This window comes from Pelecanus crispus, chromosome 8 (assembly GCF_030463565.1).
Source record: "Pelecanus crispus isolate bPelCri1 chromosome 8, bPelCri1.pri, whole genome shotgun sequence".
Classification (NCBI taxonomy): Eukaryota; Metazoa; Chordata; class Aves; order Pelecaniformes; family Pelecanidae; genus Pelecanus; species Pelecanus crispus.
This window is the reverse complement of record NC_134650.1, coordinates 389,855-412,908: the sequence shown is the minus strand read 5'-3', so window position 1 is coordinate 412,908 and position 23,054 is coordinate 389,855. Positions and strand designations below refer to the sequence as shown.

At 53.4% G+C, this 23,054-nt stretch overlaps 2 protein-coding genes across 7 annotated transcripts in view; one reads left to right on the top strand and one right to left on the bottom strand.

Moving 5' to 3' along the window:
- STK32A (serine/threonine kinase 32A) overlaps positions 1 to 4,941 on the top strand; it is a 30,805-nt gene extending 25,864 nt beyond the window's left edge. Inside the window, exons 9-12 of one of the 2 annotated variants that reach the window (XM_075715362.1) lie at positions 1,689 to 1,814; positions 2,906 to 3,034; positions 3,499 to 3,563; positions 4,851 to 4,941. In XM_075715362.1, coding sequence (XP_075571477.1) covers positions 1,689 to 1,814; positions 2,906 to 3,034; positions 3,499 to 3,563; positions 4,851 to 4,941 — 411 coding nt within the window. Of the gene's footprint in view, positions 1 to 1,688; positions 1,815 to 2,905; positions 3,041 to 3,498; positions 3,568 to 4,850 lie in introns of those variants that run through there. The other variant, XM_075715363.1, reaches the window with a different exon arrangement.
- Positions 4,942 to 8,653: 3,712 nt separating this feature from the next.
- The window catches only part of DPYSL3 (dihydropyrimidinase like 3), a 41,110-nt gene continuing 26,709 nt past the window's right edge, over positions 8,654 to 23,054 (bottom strand). For all 5 annotated transcript variants that reach the window (XM_075715919.1, XM_075715921.1, XM_075715922.1 and 2 more), the window contains 11 exons: positions 22,310 to 22,474; positions 21,980 to 22,041; positions 21,459 to 21,539; positions 19,068 to 19,136; positions 15,869 to 15,989; positions 14,212 to 14,368; positions 11,251 to 11,392; positions 10,769 to 10,939; positions 9,987 to 10,166; positions 9,214 to 9,376; positions 8,654 to 8,742 (listed from right to left, as the gene is read on the bottom strand). In XM_075715919.1, the coding sequence (XP_075572034.1) occupies positions 8,654 to 8,742; positions 9,214 to 9,376; positions 9,987 to 10,166; positions 10,769 to 10,939; positions 11,251 to 11,392; positions 14,212 to 14,368; positions 15,869 to 15,989; positions 19,068 to 19,136; positions 21,459 to 21,539; positions 21,980 to 22,041; positions 22,310 to 22,474 (1,400 nt within the window). The remainder of the gene's footprint in view (positions 8,743 to 9,213; positions 9,377 to 9,986; positions 10,167 to 10,768; positions 10,940 to 11,250; positions 11,393 to 14,211; positions 14,369 to 15,868; positions 15,990 to 19,067; positions 19,137 to 21,458; positions 21,540 to 21,979; positions 22,042 to 22,309; positions 22,475 to 23,054) is intronic.

The window sequence follows — 23,054 nt, the reverse complement described above, 5'->3', positions numbered from 1 at the left end:
TGTCTCTCTGGAATGATGTGTCTTAGAAGTAGATAGTAATATATGTGTCAATAAATTTGGCAAAAAGATTGCATAATTTTTTTTTATTTTTAAAAAACATTTTTCCCCATAATGAAAAGATTTGCAAGAAGTGCTGATACTATTGAAATCCTTTGATGCCATGTGGTTCATGCACCACTATAATTATTTTTTAATAAAGTTGTTATCAAATTTGCTTCAAAATAATTACTTGAAATTAAATGGAACTGATATTTCATTAAGACTAACAGTAATATAGGTATATTTACTGCAGAAGTCCCCTGTATTGTTATGTCGGAAGTTTTTCCCTGGGCCACAACATGCCACAAGCCATATAGGCTCCCTTGTGAATAAATAATGCAATGTCATGATTATTTAAATTTCCAAGTGCCCCCCTGCATCTGGTTTAACAGCCACATGTATTATATATAAGGCCAACTGTGGTTCTGTCCTGGCTCAAACATCTCCTGTGAATTTTTGTATTTCTTAGCGTTCAAGGCAAATTATTGTTCGTGGCAGGGCTGTGTCACTCGTTAAGAGCGGAGCACGGAGCTCTGCAGAAGGAGATGGATTGTGAGGGATGTCTCTGTGTGCCGCACACTCTGCACAGCCCTCGCTGCGCACACCCAGCTGCACGCCAGCGTGAGGCGGGGGGCTGATGGGGGTCACCTTAGCCACCCGTTTCCAGAGGGTTTGGATCGTCTGGTTTTCCTGCTAGATTTTCGGAGTGCATACTATCAGGAGTTTATGCAATGTTGAATCCTTGAGCTTCAGAGACAAACCTCACTCATTTCCTTCCACACAAGTCATTACTACAGCAATGTTAAAAAAAAATGCTGAAAATAAACTGTGTGAATCATTATTTCACACTGGAATTATACTTATGAATATTCCATTACTAGAGTGAGAAAACGGGGGATGTTCTACTGATACGGCATTAAATTGGGAACACAAAGGCATGAGTTTAACTCCCCATTCTGAAACAAACAGTTATTTTTAACGTTGGACAGATTGTTTAATGTCACTGACACCTCATCACCTGCGCCTAACTTAGGGATAAAAGTTGTTCATAAAAATGAGAATAAATAAAGATTGTGAGCCCCTGGCATACGCTGGTGAAGGGAATCTGAGCCAGAGCAACAGGAGAGAGGCCCCCCGCGCGACGTGCCGGTGCTCATGCAGAGCATCACCGGCGCTGCGTGCCCCGAGCCCTGTTCAGCGGAGCGTCCTTGACCGCGGGGATGGCGGATGGCGCGGGGACGGCGGGGCAGCTGGCCCCGGGCGCTGCAGCGCGGTGCTGTGCTCTGCAGGGTGTCCGGGGACGCCTCCCTGAGCCCCAGTGATGGAGACAGAGGCCACGGTGCCTCGCACTTAGCAATGGCAGGCAAAGCTGTGCCGGGGCTCTGTCCCCAGGGCCTCTGTAACTACGTGCCGTCACCGCAGCCCTTGGTTCCCCGGCTCCCTCTGACAGCCCCGCTCGCCACGGGCAAAACCAGCTCCTTCTCCAAAAGCAGCTGCTGACAGGTGCAACTCAAAAGTCTGACGGTTGCTTCCCTGCCCCGGCTGTTACCTGGTGTAACTCTGCCACAGATGCCTCTGTACGTACGGATCTCTGATTTCTCATCTCAGGGTCTCATTTTCTCACCTCTTCCATTTAACTCCCACTGCAGTTGCTTGAGCCGAACCCCGAGAAGCGGTTTTCTCAGCTGAAAGATATCCAGGAGTTTCCGTATCTGTCAGATGTGAACTGGGATGCTGTTCTCCAGAAACGGATAATGCCAGAATTCATTCCCACAGTAAGGCAATTTTAATTTAAAAGGTTCTCAATGTGCCTAAGCGTTAGACGCTGCAGCCTGCCCTCGCGCCTGGCACCAGATCATGAGAAATTCTTACAAATTTCCACAAGAGCATCAGATGTTGTAAGGTACAGGAGAAGAGAGAGGCAAGGGCAGAATTTTCACTTTCCTGTGGGTGTAATAAAGAGTAATGGGGGATGACTACAAAGCATGGGTGCCCCAAAATTGATCTGCTCTGTTTATAATATTCCCAGAATTTCTGGGTGCAGAACTCGTTACATGCTCCGGGCTGTCCATGGAATGCTAGATGAAACACAGGCTGACTGTGCTTGTGAGCTGTCCTGCGCTGAACCGCCTTTCTTAGCAGCCCTGCTTAGGACTAGCTCTTCAAATGCAAAAAAACCAATAAACAGACATAGGCTCATTGGCAGCCTGGAGATCACCTACCATTTTATGATAGTTGTTTCTTCCTGTAATGACTCTCCCTAACAAGCCCATTGTTCATAGTAAAATAACAAATACAGTAGATTAGCGTTTCTGATCCTTTTTTAAACTGGATTAAAGCAGCACAGAAGTAACATAACCCTTACAGAAAACAATCCAAGGACTGTTGTGTGCAGTGTTACTCTGACTGTTTTTCAGCCAAACAAAAGTTGGGCTAAACTACGAATATTTGCTAATTGTACGTATTTCCCCTCTCTGTTGGTGGTTTTCTCTGCGGTGGGTGTATGCATATTGCTTTAAAACCAGTTTTGCAGGCTGCTGTGCTCCTCCCAGCAGAGGCACAGCCCAGCCAAGACACACAGTCCTCGTCCTCGTCCTCATCCTCATCCTCGCTGTCACTTCGAAGCAGCCAAAGGGCTGAGTAGAAGCAGTGAGCTCAAAAAGAGTAATTGCCACACCTTGACAGTGTCCCCTGGCTGAGGGCACTGGTAAAATATGTAAGTAGTACAGCAGGTGTTCTGACTATGTGTGCAGTTGTAATTAGTTTAGTTTTGACAAAATTCAGCTCCCAGATGCAGTCCGATTTATGAGACACTCTTCAAGACAGGCTGTAATCCTTTAAGGCCATCTCTCTCTCTTCCCTCCAGAAAGGCAGACTGAACTGTGACCCAACCTTTGAACTGGAAGAAATGATCCTAGAATCCAAACCTCTTCACAAGAAAAAAAAACGCTTGGCTAAGAAGGAGAAAGAGACCAGCAAAGGCAATTCCTCCCAGGTAAGAGCAAGCAGGTACAAGCATGTGGTCAAGGAATTCTCTCATTTTCCAAGCAAGCTGATTGCCATCTAGGAAGACCACAGCAAACTGCTTAAACAGACCATTTTTTTCCCAAGACTCTTCTGCATCTTCCCTTTGGAGGAAAGCAGCATGTATATGCACTGGTTTTGTATGAGAGGAGAGTCTTAATGCCCTTTTCTCCACTGCAGTGCTAAAGATGCTCTATACCTCAGTGGGTTAGAGCATGGTGCTAATAACACCGAGTTCACAGGTTCAATCCCTGCTCACTGCAGGGGGGTTGGGCTCGATGATCTCTCAAGGTCCCTTCCAACCTAAAGCATTCTATGATTCTATGATTCTACCTAAAGATATCGCTCTATCTCCTTGAAATGGTCCTTGTAATGTCTTTCTATGTCAACTGTGAATTTATTCCCCATCTCTGTTTTTCTATTCAAACGTGAAAGGCCTGCCATCTTCAAAAGCACCTAGAGATGCTCCAGAGGGACTTCATTGTTTTCAACAGAGAAAAGTAAGTACTGATACAGAGGCAGCATCCGAGACACCAGCCCTTGTCAAAGCCTTTGACAGACCCGGGTTTTGGGCCACCTTGGCAAACACTGCAGATGGGGCTTTAGGAGCTTAGTGCCGAAGCTGGGGAGAGCAAGTGCTGGTGAACGCTGCTTGAGCTGTCCTCTGCTGGGGGACTGATGTGGCATTTCTCGTCTTGAGGCGGAGGGCTGGGCCCACGGCCATGAAGTGCATTAATTGCCCCGTTTTGCCGGCACACTGTTACTGCCGGGGTCTGGCACTGCGGGGGCTCAGCACTGCGGGGGCCCAGCACTGCAGGGTCTCAGCTCTGCAGGTGCTCAGCATTGCAGGGTCTCAGCGCTGCAGGGGCTCAGCGCTGCGGGGGCTCAGCACTGCAGGGTCTCAGCGCTGCAGGGGCTCAGCGCTGCGGGGGCTCAGCACTGCAGGGGCTCGGTGCTGCGGGGGCTCAGTGCTGCGGGGGCTCAGTGCTGCGGGGGCTCGGCGCTGCGGGGGCTCAGTGCTGCGGGGGCTCAGCGCTGCAGGGGCTCGGCGCTGCGGGGGCTCAGTGCTGCGGGGGCTCAGCACTGCAGGGGCTCGGTGCTGCGGGGGCTCAGTGCTGCGGGGGCTCAGTGCTGCAGGGGCTCGGCGCTGCGGGGGCTCAGTGCTGCGGGGGCTCAGCGCTGCAGGGGCTCGGCGCTGCAGGGGCTCATCACTGCAGGGGCTCAGCACTGCAGGGGCTCGGCGCTGCAGGGGCTCGGTGCTGCAGGGTCTCAGTGCTGCAGGGGCTCAGCGCTGCAGGGGCTCGGCGCTGCGGGGGCTCGGCACTGCAGGGGCTCAGTGCTGCAGGGGCTCGGTGCTGCGGGGGCTTAGCACTGCAGGGGCTCAGCACTGCAGGGGCTCGGCGCTGCAGGGGCTCGGTGCTGCAGGGTCTCAGTGCTGCAGGGGCTTGGCGCTGCGGGGGCTTAGCACTGCAGGGGCTCGGCACTGCAGGGGCTCGGCGCTGCAGGGGCTCGGTGCTGCAGGGTCTCAGTGCTGCAGGGGCTCAGCACTGCAGGGGCTCGGCGCTGCAGGGGCTCGGCGCTGCAGGGGCTCAGTGCTGCAGGGTCTCAGTGCTGCAGGGGCTCAGCGCTGCAGGGTCTCAGCGCTGCAGGCGCTCAGCGCAGCCCCTGCGGGGCAGGTGCTGGCTCATGCCAGGAGCAGGATGCTCCCAGGTGGCCGCACCCCTGCGTGGGCCTTGGCGCTGCCTGGGCTCTCCCTCACAGCTCGACCATCCCTTTCTCTCCATAAGGGTGAGACGCCACCACAACGACATCCAGACCATAACCCTGGCAAAAAGCAGAGGCGTGTACAAGGAGGACAACCAGAACAACAACCTCTGAGAGCAGCACAGCCCGTGCCAGGGCTTTGCTCACGGGGCCGGTGCACACCCACCCACACCACGACGCTGGGCTTTTGGACTCATCCACTGCTGCCGGGACACTGCCGATAGCCAGGGGTGGGCGGCCGGGCAGGAGCTGGGGCACCCGCTCCCCCTGCCTTCCGCTCCAGAGCCAGCGGATCCTGGACGTGGGGGGAGAGGCTGTAGGTGCTGCCTCTGCAATTTGCCACACTCAATTAGATCCTATTATTTTGCCTTTCTTGGTGGCAGGAATGCGACCATGTGAAAATGGATGAGACACTCAGTATTGACCCTTTCGGCTTGGCTAGCCAGCATCACAGCCCTTGGTGCTGCCTGCCAGGCCACTGCCAGCAGCGTAACCGCAGGGTTGATGTGCATTGCTTGTAGAGGTGCCATCGCTAGCATCGGTCTTGGTGGTGGGTCTGCGATGCAGTGTAGGTCCAGGCTCTGTGGAGGTCAGGACTCCCACACGGGCTCGCAGCTGGTGGCTCCCGTGGAAGAGGCTGCTGTCAGCTGTAGGGTCTCCACCAGCGCACAGAGACAAAGGTGGCCTTGGCCTACGGACGCCTCCTGCGAACATCCCGTCAGCATGGGCACGGAGGGCGGGAAGCGGCGATGATCTCCTTCCTTAGCTGGGAGGAGGCAGCAGAGGTTTCCTCCTCTCTCCGTGCTGGCTCCTGTACCCATTTCTCACAGAGCGGGGCTCGCTGGTGGGTGGTCAGAGCATGCAGACAGATGTGGAAATGAAGAGGTAACAACCAGACACTGGCGAATAACCAGCATTAAGATGCTTTTCCAGGCCACCCTGAAAAACCCATTCACCATCACATTAAACTGCTGCAACTCACTGAATCTGATGGCGTTTGGCTTCCAACACCAGAGGTAAATTTGAATGTGTATTTTTAATCTCTCTACCATTGAAATGACGCTTGATTTAAGCAGTTACTGTTTGCAGGAACAGCTGTATTCCTGGTGCTGTCTTTGCCAAGACTGAGACTGGCCAAGGCATTTCTATTATGGTAATGCTGGGAATGATGCTAGTATTTAAATGCTTTGGCAGACCTGAGCTTTTACCTCCTTATTCGATGTTTTTCCTATTCTCAGCAATATAATGAATGTGTGATGAGCCATTTCCCTCCCATTTACCCAAAGGTGTTCTTTGTATTCCCTGTGCCTTCCTGTCTTTCTCTCTGGCTAAATCTGATCAACCTCAAAAAAAAAAATCTAAATAAAACCAACAGCAAATGAAAGGCTCCTTCCCAGATGATCAGAAGTCAATGTTACTTCTGAGATCACTCGCATAGCAAGGCAGAATGGGTCTTTCTCCTGCCTAGAGCCCACTATGACTTTACTGGACTCCCAGTTTAAACCTGCTTTTCCCCAGGCTGAAGACTTCAGACACCCTCTGCCTATGGCGCTGTGCATTCCCTCTGTTACTGACACAGAGTGTGTGCAGTGGACTTCCCAGTGGGCTTCACAGCTGCTTCCGATAGACTGACACATGAATAATCCCTCTCTCATTGTTCTGATGATGGCTGTCTGGTTTGCTTTGGGAAATGTGTGGTTCATGCATGTGCATAGGCAAGCGGCCATTCCTGTGACTGCTGGCAGAGGAGCATCTCCGTTCCCCGAGCACATCTGAATCCAAGGCAGGGGATCACCTGTGCGAGGAACCGACCAGAACATCCTGTCTGCCTGTTCCGCCTCTGCAGTGGCATGTAGCAGGCATCCCAGCGCTGAGCAGCTCAGTCACAGTTCACACCTAAAAATAAGCTTTAGTTAGGTGTCTTCCACTTTCTGGACCCTCCTACAATGGTGGTGGTGGTGGGGTTGTCCCACCGCTCGCTGCTCGCTAGCTTGTGTATGACCTCACTCTGCCTTCAGACTTCTCATTCGCAGAGCACCTGCAGCATTTTCCACTGAGCCTTGGGTCTGGGGGTGCCTGGGGCCAGGCGCCGTCGAGCGGGACTGTGCCGACAGTGGTGCCTGTCCCCCACTCGGCACACAGCTACAATCGCGTCGCTCTGGTGCGGGTGGAGAAGGGGTTCATACACCATAAATGTGCTTGGGGCTCCAGGCAAGAAAACTAGCCCTGCTCCTTGCTGGGGAAAAATCTGCTGCTGCATAAATACCATTGTACTGGCTGACCAAAAAAAAAAAAAAACCACCACACCACTCAAGAACATAAATGGTAAGAACATCACATCTTTAAAAAATTCCCCAAAGACTTCTAAAAGTATGTCTCCTTTCCCCTCTTCCTCTGTAAACACAGTCTCAGCTTAATCACTACCAGGCAACAGGGAAAAATCTTTAATTACTTGATAGCAGAACTTCACAAAACTTCTAAGTATGAACAGCCTTCCCCACCCCTGGCACAACTATTTTGGCATGCCCCCTTAAGGACTGCTGCATGGACAACTTGTCCTGCCTGAATTGCAGGCATGTAAAAATAAATATTTCAAGGTCAAATACTTAAGGAAGAAAAAAAAAAGTGTACTTATTTAGCACAGCCTAAATTGACACTTAATTTTTGTAATATTTAAAAAACAATCAAGTTGGGTTTTTTGCATGTTTTGCAAGCTTTAGAAGGCTTGATAAACACTGCTTGATAGCAGGAGAGCATTTACTCACAGGTGCCCACGGAGAACAGCCTCCCAGCCAGCCCCGGCCGGGAAGACCCGAGCACCATGCCCAGGCAGTGCTGTGCAGAGCCGGTCTCTGTCACCACGCAGATGACAGGCGCAGCTCTCGTCAGGTGTTAACAGCCTGTGATGGCCAGGTCAGGCTGCAGCCAGATGGACAAACTGAACAGGCTTTTACAAACACTCGCAGCATGCTATTTTGCCGATAGCTTTGCTTTTGCCTGAGAAGCTACACCAATACCCTGACACCTACAGCAGCGAGCACCACACCGTTTCCATCCGAGAGCCCGTCTCTGCACTGTAGCTCCTCCAGCTCAAACTCAGCCCAGAGCCCCTCCTGGAGCCCTGGAGCTTGCCCGTGGGGCACAGCTTCACCCCACCCCTGCCCAGCAGCAGCAGCCTGAGAAAGAAAAAAAGCCAACCAGCAACACAAGTTGTTTGAAGGAACAACTTTTTTCTTTTTAATAAAGTGTACAAAGTAGTAAAACTCCTTACATGAGGTGCTGTGACAGCTGTTACAGAGATGATTCGGGCTCCCCCATGGGCCTCATGGTGAAACGCCAATGAGCGTTGGGTGGAGACGAAGGACATGAACACGACACAGACCCACCTGCCCCTACCAGCTCCCGTGAACCTGCCCTCCCTGTCCCACACCATGCCTCCGGCCGGCCCCCACCACTTCGCCTGCCTGGCTGGTTCACCTGTGCCAGGTTGTTCCCGCTGTCCCATACCACGGCATCCCACACGCATTCAACACGAGTAACACACTGAACCGAGCGACCTGTCTGAGCGGCATGCATACAGAAAGGAAGAGTAAAAACACAATCCGACTGAACCCACAACAACAACAACAGAATTTTAAGGCTATGCATAAAACAAAATGAAGCAATATCTTTAAAGCTAGGTAGCAAGTAGCATTTGTGAAACATAAGGCTTGAGGCTTATTGATTCTTCAGCACAGGTTTATTTGCTTTTCCTTCTTAAACACCAATGTACCATTTTTCTTCCTTTGCTTGAACAGGGATTTTGTTTCCTTCTTGGCAGGGACATTTAACTCAGGGAAGTTATGTTGGAGCGGCCTCCCGGGGGCGCGACAATGCGCTTGCTCGCTGAGCGAACACCGTCATCAATCTGGGTACCTGGGAGAGGACAAGAAAGCACAAAGGAAAAGGGGAAAGCAAAGTTAAGAGCATTTTCTTCACCAGCCTGAGAAGTCAGGCAGCCTGGGGTCTCACTGAAGGGCCTCCCGAGGCTGTCTACAGCAACCTGCTCCTTCTCCAACTCCAGTAACAACCTCGAGAGCAGCAGTGGCTTGAACGCCTCTGTAGACGCTCCCCCATGAACAGACCCACGCAGCAAGAGCAGGGTCTGATGCTGTGCTGGCACCCCCATGGCCACCGCCTGCCTTGTTTTTGCAAGGTGCAGCAGAGTGGAGGGCCAGCTCCAGCCGTGTCCTTTAATGGACACACAGGGTCTTGCTCTGCCACGCTCCACTCTTGTGCTCAGCTTGCCCCAGGCCATCTCCCAGCTGCCCCCCACCCCAGCAGAGGGGCTGGGGCAGCGTGGCCGGTGGCTCCGCACTCTCCCAGCCCAGCGCTGCGTGTGTTCACCTGACAGGCTGAATCCAGACTGATGGAGGTTCCTGACAGGGGGTGTCTGCCGCGTGGGGGACCCCCTGGTTGACCCCGCAGGGGTGCCCCCCTTGGGGGTGGTGGTCAGGTCAAACACAGGTCCGTCATACATGCCCCGGGGCACGGCATGCATCTCTGCCATCTGTCACCAGAGAGAAGAGGACAGTGACACTTCTCTGCTCCCAGGGAGCACCCCGCCATGGCAGCAGCATGCTCCAGCGACCCTTGGCTCCCCAGTCCCCCTGCAGAGGCCATTCACAATGCCAGCCCTGTGCCCCTCCATCCTGCATGCCCGAGACCTCCCTGCAGTGTGGAGGCCTGGCGCAGCCCCACCGCCCACCTCCTGTGTGACGGCCTCCCCTCGCTCCCTCCTGGTGCAACAGGCAATCCCTCAGCACAGGTTTATGCTGCATGGATGGGGAAGGAGAAGGCCATTTTTCCCAGTCTCTGTTTTTAACTCGGCACTTCCCTCCAGACTCCTGCTGCAGCAGGACAGCAACACGGGCAGGCATCACCCACTGTTGACCCAGCCAAGCACCTGCCTCCAGTGGTGGCACACCATCAAAACTAAGGTCAAAGCTCTCTACCCAGGCCTTAACTATCCCAACTGTACGTTCAAAATACACGTGTTTGCAGCACGGTTTCCAGGGTCCAGTGAGAACACCAGAGGAAAACCAATCAGTTATTAGGGAAGAGGGCAATTAGGGCTAATTGTGTCCCAACTCTTTCTCCTGGCATCCCTGTCGTCTCACCTTCCTCCTGGCTTTGATGCGCTTGTAGACATAGTCAGGGAAAGGGCTGCTGGGCAGGAAGCGTCCAGTCCCCTGGGTCACATGCAGGTTGCCATCCTCCAGCATGATCTTCCCCTGGCATATGACAACCAGCGGGGCCCCACGCAGCTCCATCCCTTCAAAGATGTTGTATTCAGCCGCCTGCAGCAACCAGGGGATAATGGTCAGGACGGACATGAGCGCTGCCTGCCCACTCAGGGCTGTTTAGTCCCCACACCTCGTTGCTGAAGCCACCAGTGCAGGGAGAGGACACCTGTAACAGCTTTGCCTGCCCCAGAGGCCTCCTTTAGTTCACTAGTCCATCACACTAAGAACCCACCAGAGGTCCCAACATGAACCAGGATCTGCTGCTTCGGAGCTCGGTGTGAGCAAGGACTCCAACAACAGAGGAGGGCAGGACCTAGGCTTGAGGTAAGGCATGAACAAAGCATGTTGGCAAAGCCAGGAAAAAATTGTACCTGAAGAGGAACCCAGATAAGGAGAAATGCGTGTCCTTACACCTGCGTGGGACAGGCTCAGGAGAAGAGCAACACAGAAGGGTGAAAAAAGCCCCATGCGCAGAGCCCAGGGCTCACAGACATCCAACACCACAGTCACAGCTGGCATCACGCAGAGCCTGGACTCAGTCCCTCCTCCTTGGAGCCCAGCCCGGCAGTGCCAAGCTCCCAGCAGCCAGGTAGCCTTTATACAGTGCTACTCGCACCCCACCCTCCAGCATTCTCACAGACAAGCAGAGGACTTACAGATTGATGGGTTTTTGCCGTGACGATCTTCACTGCATCAGGATCCCATATAACCAGATCGCTGTCCGAGCCCACTGCTATTCTCCCTTTCCGTGGGTACAGGTTGAAGATTTTTGCAGCATTAGTGCTTGTCACAGCCACAAACTGGTTTTCATCCATCTTTCCTGTGGCCTGCTCAGACACAAAGAGAACAAAGTGCTCTTTCAGGGAGAGTAAGAGCCCAGGGAAGCACCAGACTCACTCCCACACAAGCCACTGGCTGGCTGGGCCCAGACTGCTGTGACTGATCTTACTATTGGCACCAGACAGACCAAAAACTGGGGGCATAGTCACAGCTGCCTCTCCTGCTCTGGCTTGTTTTGACTCACAAAGCCAGAGACGAGACAGGCAGCTGGGTGCCCAGCTCTGCGGGGGTGAGGACATGGGTGTCTGAGGTGCCCATCAGCCTTGCCCGCTCTGCCCTCTCCCAGCGTGACTCTTACCACTGCCTTGTCCCAGATGACGGACATCCGCTCCTCTATGCCATTGGTCCCTTCTGGGATCGCCGTGAAGTTGTCTTTTCCAATTGCTTTCTGTGCGGTGCTGAACGTACAGTGGGCACTTCCCGAAACCTGCAGGTCACCACTGAGGGGTGGTGGTAACAAAAGCATCATCAGCTGTTTTGCGGTCAGACAACTGCAGGGATGCAAGGGACACGATCTATGGGCACGGCAGCCCCTGGCTCAGCTCTGTTTTACTCTGCACCCCCGTTTCTACAGCCCCTCAGTCTGAAGACTTCCACCCGACTCAGCCCCTGCAGTGGCCGCGTCACCTGGGGGCACAGGGGCAAGAGAGCTCTGCCGCGCTGCGCTGCCTGCCTGGGGCACGGACAGCATCCTGCACACAACAGGAGTCAACAGCTCAGCTCCCAGGGAAGCCACCCTGGGGAACAAGGTGCCCTTTGTGTCAAGCCAAAAGATGTCCTTCCATATGAGACTCCAACATTTGCACTAACACAAAGGGAAAAGACACCTCAGGTCTGCTTGGGAGAGCAGCCTTTCTGCCACACAGGGTGGAAGAGGCCTCTCCACCTGAGGACTGTCCCCCACAGCCAGCGCTTTCATTGTGTACTCTCAGCTCCTGCACCCTGAGGGGCAAGCGCAGCCTTCCCCTGCCGCATGGGAAGCCTGCTGCGGGCAGGCGTCACTCCTGTCTCTGGGAGAGGGGATGTGGCTGCAGGAGCGGGTTTATGTGGGGCTGAGCCCGTGGGCTGCCCACCGCTTGCACTGCCAACCTTCCCTAGTGAGGAGAGCACCTCAGCCTGGCTCCAGGGCTCTGGCCTGAGACATTTCATCTGGCAGGAGCTCACCAAAGGCTCCTCTCAGCCCCGCGTGGACACTCGCAGCACAAGCTGCAGCAGGAGAAGCAGCTGGCAGCGCAGACCAAGGTGTGCTTGCAAGTGCAGGCTGGCCCAAGCTGCCGCCTCTGGCCCAAGCTACAGCATCTCTGCCACAAAAGCAAACACCCCCCACAGCCACATGTAAATCTGACAGTGGGATGAAGAGAGCCACGACTCCCCAGAAGCAGCTCCCTCCAGGAGGCCCAGAAAAGCTTCACTGCGGCGCTCTACAGCAGCTGCAGCCCAGTGCTGTTATCCAGACCCCCCTGCCCAGAAAGGGTCACTGGCTGGATGAGATGCCCTGACCCATCCCATTCCTGGCAATGATGGCAGAGGGCAGGAACGGGCAGAGCCAGCGAGCTGCCGACAGCCAGGGCAGGGCAAGGAGCTGCCCATGGCTCCCTGGAAGTCACCCAGCTGCTGCTGGGTCCTCGGGGAGCAGGGGACAGGCAGCAGTCAGAAAGTCATCGCTGCTGGGCAAAAGGAAGCAGACCAACGCAGGCCAGCTCCTGGCATTGCCCGCATGAGGCAACCGGCCTCGAGCACCTGGCTCCCAGACCGGCTGCGCCTGAATGCAGGATGGCGCAGACACAATGGCTCTGCTCGGGGCTGCGAATCAGCCCTAAGCCACTGGTAATCTCCATCTTCCTCTGATAATTTCTGCCATATGTCTGACTGACTGCAGAGCCAGAGACTCAGGCTGATGACACAACACGCTTCCTAATCTCCACCAGATTTGTCCCAGTGGAAGAAAACAAGCCGTCCAGCCCAGCTGGAGCCTTGCAGCCTCTCCTCCTGCTGTAGCCTCACAGAAAACGGCACGGGAAAGGTGTCAGGACAGACGGTTGTGGGCTGCAGGGACTCAGAAGTGCTCTTGCCTCCTTTGAGGTCTGGGGTAAATTTGAAGTGGAAGGGAAGGATTAGAAAGCCAGTTCAGGAGCTGGGCTCACTTTTTCCCTGCCAGTCCCTAAGACCTGTACCTATTTCATACACCCAGACTGAGCAGAGGCACATCAAAATTGACCACAGCAAAATCCAGGGTGAGCTGCATATTCAGACCCCAAATGCACCAGATCTCTCTTAGGCCAGCCATGACACCTACATCCTGGCAAAACCCAGGTTTATCCTAACATGCCCCTCTGCCGAGACACCTCTTACTGACCAGTCATCCCTTGCTCATCTAGTCAGACATGTTTCCAGCATTACCTCAAAGGTCATTTCCATTTACAACCCCCTCAGTGTCAGCCATCCCTGGCTAACACAGACCAGCCACCACACGCACAGTTCAGCGTGCAAATACAGGGTGAGAGGGGCGTGCAATTCACACGTGGCACATGGACAGGGCCAGCAGTGAGCTCTGTATCCCTAGCTGCTGCGCGTGCCTTGCCAGTGAGAGGACGGAGTATAACTGTGAAAGGTCAAAGCAAATTGCTGAAGTGCTTTCATTGTTTGCTCTCTATTTTCAACAAATCCCTTCCCCACCCCCTTGCCTTCAGGGTGAAAAAATGACCTACCATCCCTGTCAGATGTGCGTGAGCTGCCCTTAAAGGCCTCGTGCACTCTGCAGGCTCTATTACTGCTAACCTGTACAGGCACGAGAAAACATCTGCTTTGCATTTGACTGGTGGGCCCCCACCAGCTTGTGACACCTGTAACCCCTCCACCATCGCAACCCAGGTAGCCATTCCCTACCTTGCATGTGCAGAAGGGCTTTTCCTGCTTGGTGAATGCTTTCGTTGACAAGTCTCTATTAGCTGGTCCTCATTTCTTTGCATTCTTCAGGGCATTTAAAATGGTTCATGACTACTTGCCCTGGAATTTTTCTCATTACTCATCACCACTTACGGTGTCTCCCCTGTCCTCCCCTCCACTCTCAGGGATAAGCCACCACAGCTCTGAGTCAGAGCCATTTCATCAGTCAGCTCATTAAAAACCTACAGTGAAGTGGTTCAGGTTGGACTAATGTCTACACTGCCCAGGTACTCCCTAATCTCTTCCCTCCCTATTTGAGGCCAGAGTCCGCTTCTTCCTGCTAGCAGCATCGCCCAGCAGAGCTGTCACTCACCTGGCCAGGAGGGAGTTGATGTAGTCAGGGGTTGTTGGATCTGGGCTCAGAGGTGGAGAGACCACAAACGCTGCAGCCTTGGCCCAGTTCTTGCTCCAGTAATGCGTTCCATCGGTCCCGAGACTGGCCGTGATTGGCTCACCAAACACCACATTGCCTGGAAAGGGGGACAGAAAGGATGCCGTTTGGGTGGAGCCTGGAGGCATTCTCTGTTCCAGAGCACTACCAAGAGCCTGCTGTGCCCAGAGGACACACAGAGCCACGTCAGGCTGTCCCACACTGCCTGCTTAGACCTCAGGTGCTGGGGCAGGCAGGAGGCACAGCAAGGCTCACGTCGGTGTCAGGGGCGAGCCCTGCCCACCATCACCGTAGGGCACTCCCACTCAAGGGCACAGATCCTGCTGGTGCAGCAAGCCTGGTGGGAGCACGGCGCGGGAAGGCGCAGCCGCAGAGCTGCGTTCCCCAGAAGACACCACAGAGAGACAAATGACGCTGGCAACCCGGCCTCCTGCCCTGGCAGATGGCTGCTTTCCAGCCTGCCCTGCCCAGCCGTGCTCCTGAGAAGCAGGGCCCCCGGTCCACTCCTGCAAGCACTGGTGTCCCCATGCTGCAGCGGGAGGCATTTCACCCTGCTGACTTCCAGCCCAAGAGTGACAGCCACGTCTCAGAGCTGACCGGCAGCACAGGCACACCTGGCAGGGGTCAGGCAATTCGATAAGAAATGACAGGCCGCAATGGGGTAGGCAGACAGCAACGCAGCCCAACACTGAACCCACGGCGGGCTGATGACCAAGTCTCTCACAGTGTCCTTCATCGTCATCTCCTGTGCATTCTTCCTCCTTTATCCCTTGTAAATATTTACCACGTGCCACCAAAGAGTGGCAGGCTCATCCCCCTCTCCTGTTCCTCACTCGCCTTCTGCTGCCTGACTCCAGGGACAGGCCAGGGGAGAGGGCAGCAGCTGGCAACCAAGGGCTTTTGGTGGAGCAGGGCTTGTCATGCTGATAAACTAGGATGGGGACTGAGAAACTGTGCTTTTCTTTCCAAACATGCTCTAAAGCCTGGGTGAGTGCTTCTGGGAGACACTTGTCATTATGTCCCACAGTTACCAACTCCACCAAGACCCTCTCTGCAAATGCATTTTCTACATTTCCCCCCCAGCCTTTTTATAGAGGCTCGCTGAACATGGCTGTGGGGAGTCTCTGTGCCCCACTACCAGTGACAAACAGAGCCGCCCAGCCACCCGAAAAGGCACCCAGGTACCCCCAGGGGCCAGCACCTCAAAGGGAGGCCGGGGCAATACGCAGCAGCTCAAACCACTTGCACGCAGATTGGATGAGTCTCCTCACAGTGCCCTTCACAGCCGCAGACAACCTTTGGTGTTTAAAGCACTGCTCCTACCTGTGACCCACATGTTGATGTTACCTGATGGGGCAACAGGAGGTGGCTCATGTGGCCTGGTGCAGTGTCCCTGTGCCCTTCACAGGTCAGGTACGTCGCTGAACTAACTAACAGCAGAAGGGGAAGCGCTGACCGCACTCGAGGCACAGTGGTGGTCTTGGCAAAACAACCATGAGGCCATGGGGACCACTGAATCCAGCTGTCCAGGATCCCAGTGGCAAAGGCAAGGCTGTGTGCAGCAGCAGCTGCCACTCACCTTTTTTTCTGGCTTGTGAGATGAGGTCAGCAGCGCTTTTGCTCATCACTTTAGTCACATAGAGAGGACAGTTGGTGTGGCTTGCAATGGTGATGGCCCGGAAGACAGCTTCTGCTTCCAGCTGGAAGAGAGAACGGTGCACGGCTGCAGAGGAGTGCTGGGCAGGCAGGGAAGAGCCCCTGCTCCTCTCAGCACACCACGGATTGTTGCTGACACCCTGTGCCCTCGCTCTTACCCTTGACTCCTGGAGGGCAGGTTAATCAGGGAGACCTGACCGGGGAGGTTCAGTCTCCCTCGGGCCTGGCCCAACCCCCAGGCTACAGCCACGGATGCTCACCAGGGGAACGCTGCCTGGACTGTGCTCCCAGGCCAGCACAGAGCTGCATCTGCTGTTTTTTCCACTGCCTGGTTCCAGCAATCCCGAAAGCCAGAGAAACCCAGGGACTGCTGCCTGTGCCTGACAGCACAGCTCACAGGCTGATGCCGGACAGCGAAAGGGTCCGCCCCTTCAAACCACTCACTGCTCCAGGCTCCCCTACAGCTGCGTTTGGTTTAACCAAATGTCGCTGTTGTGGTTTAATCCCAACCAGCAGCTAGGCCCCACACAGCCGCTCACTCACTCCCCCTCAGTGGGATGGGGGAGAGAATCAGAAGGGGGAAAGCGAGAAAACTCATGGGTTGAGATAAAGACAGTTTAATAGGTAAAGCAAAAGCCACGCACGCAAGCAAGGCAAACAAGGAAATCATTCAGTACTTCCCCTGGGCAGGCGGGTGCTCAGCCACCTCCAGAAAAGCAGGGCTCCATCACGCTTAACAGTTACTTGGGAAGACAAACGCCATCACTCCAAACATCCCCCCCCTTCCTCCTTCTTCCCCCAGCTCTGTATGCTGAGCATGACATCGTATGGTGTGGAACATCCCTCTGGTCAGCTGGGGTCAGCTGTGCCCCCTCCCAACTTCTTGTGCACCCCCAGCCTACTCGCTGGTGGGGTGGGGTGAGAAGCAGAAAAAGCCTTGACTCTGTGTAAGCACCTCTCAGCAATAACTAAAACATCCCTGAATTATCAACACTGCTTCCAGCACAAATCCAAAACGTAGCCCCATATGAGCTACTATGAAGAAAATTAACTCTACCCCAGCCAAAACCATCGCAGTCACCCTGGCTGTGGCTGGGTGCAAGAGCTATGCGCTGGCAGGCTGTCTGCATCAGCGTCTGGCCGCCCTGCGATGCAGCTGCTGCTTGTCCCAGCCTGCTGACACCCGCCCCGTGTTTCACTGTCCTGCTCTTAGCAGAGGGTGGATTTCCATCACAAGAGGTATCTTTGGACTATTACATCAGCCCGTGCTCAGCCTGAGCTCAACCCCAGAGTTTCTCCAAGTGTTTGCTCTACAGTTTGACTTCAAGCTTCGGCATGAGAAAGTTCAAAACAGAAGCCTTAAAAAGACAATGTACCAATCAGCTAGCTCCCGGGGGAGGCTGGGGCTGCCAGCTGCAGGGAATGCAGTAACTGCCTGAGGGCCAGGCGGCTGGCCGTGCAAACTTAACTCTCCCAGCAGCAGGAGAAGCAGACCATTGCACCCAGACACACATGCACTTACACACCCCTCGTACTTCTGCAGGCCTATTTGCTGCACAGTGAAAAGAGGTTTCTCTCTTCTGCTTAAAGATTCTTTAGACAGAAATTTAAACAAGAAAATATCTTTATCAGCGCACTTATGGACCTGAACAGTTAACAGAGTCTAACATGTGGACAGGAGCGAACAGAGCCATCACTGAATACCCTTCAGAGCAGGTTATAATCTGGAGCAGCACCATCCTGCCCTACCAAATCACCATCATCACCTGCTAGAAAAGCATGTCTTTAACCCCCACTGAGGTCCCTCCAGGACAGAGCAGACCCACGGAGCTATGGACCACCCTCCCAATGCTTTGCCATCAACCTGCAGGCTTTATGGGGGGTAGCAGGGTCATTTGTGCTCTACCTAGTATTTTCTCAGGTAGAGGATGTTCTGGAAGAGGGACACTGTTTATTTTCAAAGGCAATGAGCTCTGGAGTTGGCTGAACAGACGGTATCTACAGACTTCTTGTACTATTCTCAGTTCCCTTATGCTTTAATGGCATTTCAAGATCAAACACTCAACAGTGTTTTACCAGCTTTGGACAAGAACCACCGCAGTGCTTATGATAATAGGACCATTCTCAAATCCTGGCACAACCACAGCATCCCGTAATTGTGGGTTAGCTTGCCAACTAGTGGCAACGGGTCTAGAGCCATAAAAATAAATGGCATTTTACACACAGAGGGACTCTGATCTACTGTATTTGACATTGAGTCTCTTCCCTGTACAGGAAAATGCTTTACAGTCTCATACTTCAAAGAGAATAAGCACTGTGTTACACTGATTTTACCCCCAGCAGACCCTGAAGTACAAATCTGTCCCGGTGCTCCCCTGCTCGACTTTGCTATTGTACCAAATTCCTATTGTTTTCTTCTTTCATGTGCTGTGGAAAGTTAAAAGCACCTCTCAGCAGGGAGCTATCTCAAGAAAACCTATCTAAAATTAGACTCAACTCAGATTAATGGACTCAACAGAAAAATACCCTGTGAGCTAAAATTAGAAGTAATCTAATTAGTGTCTTGACAATGGTTTGTAACCAGGAAATTCCCCCTCTCCTTCCCTCCCACTCTTTCCACCAATGGCTTTGGCCGTCTGATTTTGAAACGCACTTTAGACCCTAAGCAGAGATTAAGCAGGAAGAGGCTGGAGTCTATCTGCACTCAGACAGACACGAACAGTGAATTTTCAAAGGAACTAAAACTCGCTATTTGATTCTTAAGCCTCTTACACTGATGGAGTCACCTATACAAGACAAATGCCCCCAAACCAGCCCCAGATGTTGCTACAGCCATACAGATCTTTTTGTTGATTGATTCATCTCTGGGAGACTCAGAAGCCTTTGTCTCTGCTACGAGACTTGAGCACGACTGAAAAATGTTTGTCACAAACACGCAGCACCTCACTCTTTCCTGAGCTGATGAACAGGACAGTATCGCCTGTATAAACAGATACCCATAGATGCATACACACACACACACACAATGCTTGCTTGGCCCCACTAAATACACTAAGCCCTACTGTGATTTGTGGGGAAAGTTCTTCAGTGCAGCAAGGCTGGTACTGTCCTTTGCATCTTACCTCCTCAGGTCTGCTCAGCACGTGGCCCTCGGGGCCGGTTATTCCCATCTCCAACATCCTGGTTTGTTCCTAGGACATCAAAAGGATAGAGGGAGACATTACAAGACTGTGAAACTATCAACCACACAGAAAAGCAGATCCCTCCTGTGTTGAGCCCCTCCCTGAGGACTGCCACCACCCTATGACCCGTGGGACCACCATGCACGGTGAGAGGCTGCTGCACTGCCAAGGGGTTTGAGAGAGAAAGGGAGATGGGGAAACAGGAGTGCTTGGAGGGAGCGTGGACACCGACTGAAACCTCTTCGATGAAACAAGCACAGTGTGGAGGAAAAAAGGGTACAAAACTCCCCAGCTCCATGAACAGCACTTGCTGTTTAACGGTCCCTTTCCAAGGCCCTCCCTGGCTCCCCTTCTGAAAAGCAAGTAGTCCAAGTAGAAACTGTTCAGAAAACAATCATTAAAGCCAACAAAAAAATTCTCCTCCCAAGGTTACTCCTGGGTCCCCAGTGCTGTTTAATCATTTGGATATCAGCAAATGCTAAATCCTGTCCTGTATCAACTTCTATAGTAGCTTGTGGTGTCAGGTGTTGGTTCCTGTGTTAACAGTATCCCAAGTATTTTGCTGTTATAAAAAGGACCATGGATAAGTGTGTGTGCTGCATGCGCTGGCCTGCCTATCTCCTGTCTGTACCCTAGAGACTTCTCTCATATTCCCTTGTTTCAAACATCTCCCTTTGACAGAGCTGAAAGGAAACATGCAGGGGGACTTTGTGGTCTGCCCTGACCAAGGCACTCAGGGATCTTTCTGACCCTTGCACCTTTATCCATGTGCTGTCACACTGCCTGTGGCAATGCACATGTTTGCTCCCACCCAACACCTGCCCTTGACTTGCAGAAACCACGTGCAGTTGCACAGCAGGCAACATTTCTCCAAGAGGTGTCAGGGGGGCATGAAGTGGATGCACAGCAGCAGTAATAGTAAGCAAGTGGTTTTATGCACTTTTTCTTGTGTCTTGTAGAGTACTGAGCATCTTACAGGCATTAAATAATGCCACCAATCTGTGTCAGGACCGTGTAACTCCAGCAATGATAACAGATGTGTTTACAGCTGTTGGAGGAGTGTATCAAAGGATGAGGCTGCACAGCAGGTAAGTGCTGCATGTTACCTCCTCTGACACCTTCTCTGCCACAGTGAAAGTGCCAAGCAAAGACTTGACAATACTCTTCTCACATCTTGCTCTTCACCCACCACGAAGCACTCTCCCACCACCTACAGCATGTCAGAGTCTGAAGTCTGGAGCTCTGCTCACATCCTATTTCTGTTCAGGACATGCATCACATCTCTTCCCCTGCAACCTCCTCTCCTGTGTTGACCAAACTCTGGAGAAACACACAGTTGCCAGGAGCGCTGAAAGTAAAATGGACTGAAGTGGGGAATGGAGAGGACAAATCCTCTGCCTTCTTCCTGGGAACCACCACCAGCAGATGACCACAAGCATCACGTCTCTGTGCTAACAACATGCTGAGCCCCACCCCAGCCTGTGATGTTTCAATCAGTCCTGACAGAAGGAAGCAATTCCCTGGGCTGTGAAGTGGTAGCAACTCAGAGTTTTGGGGCATTTTGTGGTTAGACTGGTGCTGAAGTAGAGATAAACTCTAGCCAAGACAATTCCTCTGACCACTCTGTTTCCATGTGAAAGAGCCATCCAATTGTGCACCACAGCTCTAAAAAGTCCAAAGAAGAATTGATTCTTGTAGTCTGAGAGGATGTTCGAAGAATGACCTCTTAGTTCACACTCCTTCGACTCCCAAGAATGAGACAGACAGGAAAAAACAAGTAGTTGCAGAGCATAACTAGCAATATCTTCTCTGTCTTAATGAAAATCAAAACATTTGGACTTTCTCTTATCCAGCACCAATTGCAACACAGCAGGCCAATACAGCCAACCCACTTGAACACCAAACCACATCCCTCATAACAATTCCCTTGCCAATCCAGCTCCATTAGCCGGCTGCTTGCTTACAGCGGGGAGAAAATTCCTCTCTTGCTGCGGCACTTTTCAATACGCTTTAACTCTTAGCTGATTATGTGCAAGCCAAAGGTCTCTGCCTCTCCACACCAAAAAAGAGCTGCAGTTGGAGTGAACATACCATACTTGATGACCCACTCTCTTCCATTTAGATAATCGCTAATTCGCTATTTCAGATTCACTTATGCACCACATATTCACAGCAGAAAATCTTGGTAAATTTAATATTGCTGCTGAGCAGCAAAGAGATCACCTTTCAAAAGACGCCCATGCAGCTTTAATGTAATTTTGCTAATGCCCCACACCGAATGTGCCTGGGATGGATTTTCAGTCCCTGCATACCAGAAGAGTAGTTAGTTACCTGTGCAATTATATCCCCATTTTCAGCATGAACTTGAGCTATGGCACCCAGCTCTGCCAGGCAGCTGAATATCTCATAGAGCTAAAACAGAGACAAGAAAAAATGATTACTGAGCAGACAGACTGCCCTGGCCCGTGCACAGCCTTGGCACCCTGCATGGCCCTTCAGCTGAAGGCCCTGGCAGCGGCAGGGCCTGGTGTAGGCGCGCCGGGACCAGCTCTGGCCACGCCGGGACCAGCTCTGGCCGCGCCGGGACCAGCTCTCCAAAGGCCATGGCCACCGGCGGATGCTCTCAGTGCTCTCCACGCCAGACCTCTGCCTCCACCTGCAGCGTGGGAGCCCGGACAGCCCGTGGCCGCACACCATGCCCGCAGCCCAGAGGCAGCTCTCTGAAGGCAGCGAGGGCAGAGGAAAGCAGCCATGAGCCGCCTGCTGCCCTGGCCTCCCCGCACCCAGCGTGGCTGCCGTCCCCCCCGCTGCCCCTAGCATCGACACAACCAAGGCGGCGAAGGGGGTCTTACCTCGGTGTTCGACATCTGGTACAAATCCTTGTAGGCCATGTACACCATGAAGGAGTTAATTCCTAGGGGCAGAGCAGAGAGGAGAGGGGTGAGCCGAGGGCTCTCCCTCACTGGAGGGTGCTGGTCAGGCTGCCTGCTCCGGGCTGCCGGCCCCGCCAGCTCATCCAGCTCATCCGCAGGGCACAACTCCCGCTCGCGGCTGCGCAGGACCCCAGCAGACACTCCGCAGCGAGAGGATGGACGACAGCACGGTCACCCATTGCCCTCCTCCCGCCGGGACCACGCCGCGGCGAGGGGACGCGGCTCGCCAGGGAGCGGTGGGCAGCAAACCTTTCTCTTGGACCAGGGTGTGCAGCTCCTGCCGGACGCGGTCGCTCCAGCGGGGGATGTCCACGTGCAGCGCGTAGTCGCAGCAGGCCTTCCCATCGGCCCACTCCCGCCACCGCTCCAACGCCTCTGCCAGGCTGGACTCGGGGTCCGGCAGCACGTGGTCCACTGCAGAGGCACAGCAGGGGCAAGGGGTGTGCAAGGGCCCCTCGCCCGGGCCACCCCGCTGCAGCCCTGCGTGCTGCCGGGCATCTCCATGATCCCAGGCTCATATCCTCAGCAGCTTCAGGGCAGCTCTGGAGATGTCCCCATCCCCTCCACAATGTGCCTGGGCTCCTCTGAGTGCATTTATCGGCAGGGAAGCACACAGAGCCTTTGCTTAACGGCCTTTGGCATGGGACCAGGGGCTTTTACAGGCTTCTGCTGAGAAATCAGCTGAAAGCTGAAGGGCCTCGTCCTTCCTCACCCCCACTTCCACCCCATTAACACATAGTCTCCTCCCATGCCGCAATACTAATGCGCCTTTTATTGCCCACCAAGTAATCCCCATGCCCTGCCACAGTCCATTTCACACAACTTATTTTTTTGGCCCAGGGGAAGAAGAACCAGTGGGGGGAGGGCAAGAAACCCAGTCCTTTACTGGAAGGATCAACAGTTGCTCCTGCATCCCAAGAAAACCTGCAGTGCAGAGCTGTGACCATTGCACAGCAGTAAAACCTGGACCTCAAACCAGTGCATAGCTGTGGCC